A 7,331-nucleotide genomic window follows, 5' to 3' on the forward strand; every position below is an offset into this window, starting at 1 on the left:
AAAATTAGATTTGAAGTTCTTGAAAATGGATGATAAAATGTTCATGAAGTCAAGTGTGTTTTCGATGAAGGGCTCTTGAAAATCAGCTTTGAAACATGACACGTGGACATGTTGTATAGGTTACAAACCTTTTCTTTAAGTTCTTATGCGCTTGAAGGAGGTTCTCTCACGCCTTGGTCCACGTCAGCACACAAGGTGCAAAGAAATAAGGAAAAAAATATTTAGGGGTCGCTGCAAATATATTTCGGTCCAAAAGTCTAAAGTCGAATCCCACAGAGAACTTAGGTTTAGCTACAATTGTTCGCTATCACTAAGAAGATAAGCTCGAACAGTTTCTAAGTTATAAATATTAAGATTCTTACATATAACTAATTAACTAATAAATTAAACTACTAAATTAACAACTAGGGATACTGAGGGTTGGAGACAAGATTAAGGAGGCCTAGACTTATGATTTCCCTAATTGTCCATACCTTTCCTGCTATGTCTCTGATAATATCTCCTAAGTATTCTCTACTGATCGTGAGTACTTCGAGTGTCGTAATTCTCTTTCGAGCAACTACCACAATTTACTAGACGTATTCGAACTACGCTAGCTGGCACTAGTTTACCGCTCACTATGATTGCACCAATGTTTCATTATTCCTAATCCCACCTTTAAACCTTCCGTATTAATTCATCACATATGTTAGGAGTGATGTTGTTCAACAACTACCTAAATATGTACCCTTTTCCAAGTAATGCATAATAAACAGACACAGTCAATTGATGGACATTCAATCAACAACAATAAACACATAGTGAAACAAGTAGAGAAATCCAACGGCTCAATTATATTAAAACAGAACAAGAATTTATACTATAAAAGGTTCCATCAAAACCCTAGATGAGAGAGTTTAGCTACTCATAAATGTATTAACAATCATCATGATGTTCAAAGACATTAAACTATATAAAATAAAGATAAACGGAGGGAAAACTCATTGATTCCTTGCCCCACAGTGCTTTGTAGCCTTTTTCTTCTCCAAAATAATGTCTCACCCTTTCTCAACTCGTTTAGGGAGTATATATGTTAGGGTCAAAGTCCTTGAGTCCAAATCTTGGTCGGAGTCTTTTAATTCGCGAACTTTTGATCATCGGGCTACGGACCTCGCAAGGCCAGGCTTATAGCGCGGCCAACCTGGCTACGCCTGGCTTGTAGCGCGTTCAAGCTGGCTACAGAGTTGGCTACGCTTGCCTTTTAGTGCGGTCAAGCTGGCTACACTTGGCCTATAGCCAGGCTTGGGCACTTTGTGTTTTTGTGCTCTTTTCTTGCAACTTTCATCCTCTTTTCGTGCAACTTTCATTCCGCTCTTTCTTCTGATGCTCCTACACATAAATTAGCATAATTTAGCTCAAATGTCGCACAAGTAACCACTAAACCAACAAAATATAGAGCGAGTAATATACTAAAAGTATAGCATTTTGATCAAATATTAGAGGGTAATAGGACCTCCAAAAAAGAAAAATATGTAGTTGAAACTTTGGTCATAGGTTGAGGTATTTATGATTTTTCCCAAATAAAATAAATAATCTACTTTGTCGGTAAGTTTGCCTATCAAGTTCTTATTTGGCTGTTTCTATTAACGCGTCTTTATATTCGTCCTTTTAGTTCAAATTTAAAATGAATAATCTTAGATTTTCAAGTGTAGTCACAAACTTTAATTTGTTAAGTAATTCGCAATTGATAACCCCTAAAAATGACTAGATTGTTTGTGTTATAAAATAAACAAGAGAATACAAAAGACTATTTTACAAAATAGAATTCGGCAAAAACCTGTTCAGACTATAAATACCATAGAAATCCACATAGGACAAAGTTACCTTCGATTGGTTTATAACAATTTGGTTGAAACAAGTGTACACCAACATAATTAATCAAAGAGCTTGACACTTGTTTTCCTTCTTTTGAATGAAAATAACACTTCCAATAATAGGCTATCAACTCCTAGGGAGTAGGGTGGTCTAAAATTGTTGAAACATCAAGAGTAACTATTTTCCAATGGTAGAAAATACAACGGCGTAAGCAGCCTTAAATAAAAGAATACTTTTATCCTTTTCAATTGTTGGGAATTTTATCATTTAAATAAATATACCACCTCTTTTTCTTCTTTCTTTTTTCTTGTTTTTTTTCCCGTTATAATCATGAAGACCTGACTCTCCTTTCCCTGATACGTATTTTTAATTAGAGATTATTAATTAGTTTTTTTTAATGGTTTACTTGTTCAATTTAATCACTAAAAGCATGTGGGGGCATCTTATGAGTTTTCTGCATAATACATACATATAATATAAAGACTTGTTGATTTCTTGATCTTATGTTGTCTTCTTAATTTTTCATCAATATAAGCAATATCTAAATTGTCTTTTACCTTGTCTTGTGTGTCACTCCTTTCCCTTTTATTTTTTGTTTTTATTTCTTCATTATTCCATTTTACACACACAGCGGCCGTACAGAGAGATTCTGTAAAAGGTGAGAGAGTGGGGAGAAGAAGATAAAGGTGAGTTCTTTTTTTGTTGGGAGATTGAATCAAAACTCAAAAGGGGTTGAAAGATTTTCAATGGAAAGCAATAATAGAAGCAAATTTAAGAGAATCTGTGTTTTCTGTGGAAGCAATCCTGGCCATAGGAAAGTCTTCAGTGATGCTGCTATTGACTTGGGGAATGAATTGGTTAGTCTTGATTCTTGAATCCTCTCTGCTTTGAATTCTTTAGTTTCAACTTTCAAGATTTTAGCTTTGGGTGAATTTTGGGAATTGTTTATGTGAAGTTTGTTTGATAATAGAAGTATTTGACTTAACCTTTTTTGCAAAATATGTTGATTTTGTTTTGGTTGTACTATAGGTGTTTGTTTTGTTGACATTCCAGTTATTCTAGTGAGGCATTGACTTTATTATAGGTAGCTACTACCATTGTTAAAGTGTTATCCCCATAATGAAAGTGACTTGCATTTGAAGGTTACAGATTATACTGATGTAGTCTTATTTTGACTTTGATAATGTTGTTTTGCAGGTAAGTAGGAAGATTGACTTGGTGTATGGTGGTGGAAGTGTTGGATTAATGGGGTTAATTTCCCAGAGAGTCTATGAGGGAGGTTGCCATGTCCTTGGGTAAGTGAAATATTGAAATTATAAAGTTTACAATGGCAAATTGTATGTGAGGTTTATTTTGTAAGTTGTGCTGTAGAATTTCAACTCATTATTGATTGCTTTGAACATGCAGGGTCATCCCAAAAGCTCTTGTTCCTATTGAGGTATGTGGACATTAACTTGTTACTCAAATTTTGCACTTTGTTTGAGCTTCCATCTCTGTTGTTCTAACTGTTCTTTTTTTTCTTTCTTTTCTTGAGGGGCTAAGTTATCTGAATTGTATTTATATTGCTGCCTTTTCTTTTTTCTTGAGTTTCTATTGTCTTAAACTCAAATTTCACAATTGTCTACGGTTCTAATCTACAATCTCTCTCTCTCTCTCTCTCTCTCTCTCTCTCTCTCCAAATTTGTTATATTATCTCATATATTCTGTTTGCTTGGAGTTCTTCTTTTGCTGAAATGTTATCATCGGTATGAAATGGTTTTGTTCGATATACCTAATTACTGATAGCTTTCAAGTGCCAAAGTGATTCAAAAATTAATCCGAGTTTCATCTCACATTGAAAGAGGTAAAAACATGGAAATTCGAATACGTTATCCAGATAAACTGCATATTAATGATTCTTCCGTAGAAGGTATTTATGCTAGCAGTTAACTGGAAGTGATTGAGTGGTGCAGCATCTGATAGTCAGAAATAATTTTATTTACTGGTAGAACTCTTCATTTGGCATTCTGTGTGTTGTTTTGATTGAATTAGTTACTTTCAACATGAGTTGCACTGACAGATATCAGGTGAAAGTGTTGGTGATGTAAAGATTGTTTCGGACATGCATGAGCGGAAAGCTGAAATGGCTAGTCAAGCTGATGCCTTTATTGCACTTCCAGGTAAATATCTGTAAAAGTACATTTGAGATACATATGCTCTCAAACTCTTGTCAAATTGCTTTTATTATGTGGTAGGAGGATATGGTACCATGGAGGAGACTCTGGAAATGATAACATGGGCACAACTTGGAATTCACAAAAAACCGGTATCTATAGCATTCATTCGGTATAGTTTGATAGTTGGCTGCAAGATCTTTGACCATCTTAACCTCTTGTGCAGGTTGGTTTGCTAAATGTTGAGGGGTATTATAATTCTTTGCTTACACTATTCGACAATGGTGTTGAAGAAGGTTTCATCAAGCCAGGGGCTCGTGACATTGTTCTTGCTGCTCCTACAGCCAGAGAGCTTTTAAGCAAGATGGAGGTACTGACTTTACCTAATTTACACTTATTTGTTTTTGATGAAGCTAAATCATGCATTCGCTTGTTATGTTCTTCAAAATTATTCAATCAGTCTTTGAGGTTGGTCACTTTTATTTCATCAGTATGATCACCATTGTTACTCCAAGCAAAATCAAACCAACATATAAAGCTTCGACTGACATAGGGAATACAAACTATTAAGGTCTGTAAAGAGTCTTAGGATGTTCCGACCACTGAGATTTTATCTGCTAAGTAACCAATTATGGCTTTACCTCAACTATGTGCTATGGGAATGAAAACTTCTGTAGCTAGAGAACTAGCTGCAGTTCACCTGTTGTATGTTAGACTAAAGAATATTCGTACTGTTGGATTCTGTTCATTCCTTTTGTCGTCACTTGTTCTAAAATGTTAAAATGTGAAATTTTGGTGCCTTATGGCAGGAATTGATTACTAATTTGTCCACCTTCCATTTATTGTGTTGTCAAATTATTGTTATTTACGCGTTTTGCTGATGAGTCTTATCTTGTTCTTCAATTTGCAGCAATATACTCCTTCACATGACCATGTTGCACCCCATGAAAGCTGGCAGATGGAGGAGTTGGCTTATCCTAAGGAACAGTCTCCATGATAAAACACATCCCCCAGTTACACAATACAAGTCTGATATGATTCATCATCGTAAACTCTTGGATGAGAATATTATTCAGGTGGAGCCACATATAATGCATCATTGTGTACTCTTGTCATTCTTTACGGTTACATTTAGTACTATCAACTTTGATGTTCTGCATAAGGTAACATTGATTTATAAATTGGTCAATGGATGCCCCATTTTGTGATCATTTAGGCTGTTACCACCTTTAACCCATCTTAATGAAAGAAGCACTGCACCAAATAACTTGGTGGCAGTTAATAAGGTTCAGTACTTGATGTTCACCAATAAGGAAGGTTGTATAATGAACCTTCTGTCTCTATATTTTTAAATTAGTTCAATAGTAATCCCTAATTAGTGACAAGTAATTTGTATTTCCTTAAAAGAAACTCCATCGATATAAAATATAAAAGTTGATGGTCAAAAGATAAAAGCTTTGGTTTTCAAAATTTTATGCTCTCAACTATGTTAGATTAAACTTGTTAGTGAAGCTCAACTGATGGAACTCTGCCATAGCTCTTGTTCTTTTGTGTAAACCCTTTTTTCTCCTAGTCAAAGGTTGTTTTCTTATAAAGTTGTAGGTTGCCTTCCAATGCTAGAAATTACCCGCGTGTACTTAAATCCTTGTAGGAGGATGAAAACCTTATTAGGGAATTAGAAGCCGCCAAATTGGCTGAGCGGTGCTTGTTCCTAGAACAAGTTAAAGGACTTGGGAACCTTGAGGAAATTATTTTTCCGAGGCTGAAATAGTAGACTGAAAACTGGAGGATATTTAGCTAAAAGCTATGCCTTAGAGCAACAGTTAAGTTGTCTCCGTGTGACCTATAGGTCATGGGTTCGAGCCGTAGAATCAACTATTGATGCTTGCATCAGGGTAAGCTGCCTACATCACACACCCTTGGGGTGCGGACCTTCCTCGCACTCTGCGTGAATGCAAGATGTTTTGTGCACTGGGCTGCCTTTTATTTAGCTAAAAGCTATCTGCTTGTTGTTGTGTTTGTACTCAAATTGCCTCGGGAAAACTTAAAAATGTGTCAAGTAACCTACACTTAGGTCCGTCATCCGTTTGATGCTTCGTTTTCAATTGTTTAACGTTTTGCAAGGAAATTCGAATGAACAGTTTTACTTGCTTATAAAAGATGAAAAAGTTTAAATGTCACAACATTTATGACATGCCTTAGGGATAGATTAGTGACAGGCTTAGTTCTTGAGGTTTGGAATGTGAAGACCTCATCTTAGCTGGACTTTGTTGACAAGAAGGCTCTCTAGTATAATTACTATTACAATCTCCCAACAAAATAACTTAAAGTCAGGGGCAGCCAAGCACCAATAATTGCTTAGGACATTGCTAGAAGAGGGTACCATACAAGGATAATTCAAGAACCTCTTTTAGTACTACAACTAGAAAATAGGTGAGCAGGGAGAAGGGGGGGGGGGGGGGGGAATTATAGGTGGTTAAGGAGAGTAGAACAAACTCTTATCCCCATGTCTTAGGAACCCAACTTAGCTGTCACATTTTCAGGAATAAGGTTCATGTATCCTGCTTTCTTGTGATGGATGTGGAGGGGCTACTCCTAACTGGATTTGCCCAATTGCAGTTCACATGCAATTTACACAGATGAAGTACTTAGGGGGGCCAATTCTCTTTTGAGTATTAATCTTCATGTCACTTTCAGCTGTACCATAACATGGATGTTTTATTCAGTGGACATGGCAGCATTTTGCTTTGGTATTGCCTTTTAGAATACTTAGGGGTCACTTGTTAAGTAACTACATTTTGAGTTAAGAATGCACCATCTCTATTACTTGTTTCTTTCATTTCCTTCTGATTCGTAAGACCATACAACCGTGCCAGATTCAGGATTTAAACATTGTGAGTTCTAAGTTAGACGAAATTGTCGTCGTATTGCGTTTTACTCACCATGTGATTGTAATTCCTATTGTCCTTACTTGTATGCTCTTTTCATCCAAGTATTCTTTTATAGGTTAAAAATCAATCATTTTGAAGCCTCTATCTATATACTATATGTGCTTTTTCCGAGGGTATCTTTTAGGGTCTGATGATTTTGTGAACACTCCAAGCTGTTAGAAAAGGATGTTTGCTTCTGGTGAAGTGTTGGACCCCAAACAGCCATCGAAAAGCCATAGACTATTCATTTTAAACTAAAGAAGCTAAATTGAAACTCGAGTTGACTGTCAATGATGTAATGGTTGGCCACTTGTAATAAGTTGTAGGTCCCTCATTCTTGCTGAGAGAATCAAAGGACAATTTAAGTTTCTAACACATCTTTTTTTTTTTTTTT

At 35.9% G+C, this 7,331-nt stretch overlaps 1 protein-coding gene across 1 annotated transcript; it reads left to right on the forward strand.

Moving 5' to 3' along the window:
- Positions 1 to 1,908: 1,908 nt before the first annotated feature.
- Positions 1,909 to 5,298, forward strand: LOC109244999 (cytokinin riboside 5'-monophosphate phosphoribohydrolase LOG8). The gene is made up of 7 exons (XM_019412171.1): positions 1,909 to 2,711; positions 3,052 to 3,149; positions 3,262 to 3,292; positions 3,914 to 4,013; positions 4,089 to 4,159; positions 4,234 to 4,377; positions 4,918 to 5,298. Exons 1-7 carry the CDS (start codon positions 2,601 to 2,603, stop codon positions 5,002 to 5,004), a joined length of 642 nt encoding a protein of 213 aa, XP_019267716.1. The 5' UTR covers positions 1,909 to 2,600; the 3' UTR covers positions 5,005 to 5,298.
- The last annotated feature ends 2,033 nt before the right edge of the window (positions 5,299 to 7,331 follow it).

The sequence above is a fragment of the Nicotiana attenuata genome, unplaced genomic scaffold (assembly GCF_001879085.1).
Source record: "Nicotiana attenuata strain UT unplaced genomic scaffold, NIATTr2, whole genome shotgun sequence".
Lineage (NCBI taxonomy): Eukaryota > Viridiplantae > Streptophyta > Magnoliopsida > Solanales > Solanaceae > Nicotiana > Nicotiana attenuata.

Excerpts from the sequence above, each read along its gene's own strand:
- LOC109244999 (XM_019412171.1), top strand. The coding sequence starts at position 2,601 with ATGGAAAGCAATAATAGAAGCAAATTTAAGAGAATCTGTGTTTTCTGT. Across the intron at positions 2,712-3,051 it reads TTGACTTGGGGAATGAATTG|GTAAGTAGGAAGATTGACTT; the intron begins GTTAGTCTTGAT and ends GTTGTTTTGCAG. Across the intron at positions 4,378-4,917 it reads AGCTTTTAAGCAAGATGGAG|CAATATACTCCTTCACATGA; the intron begins GTACTGACTTTA and ends TTCAATTTGCAG.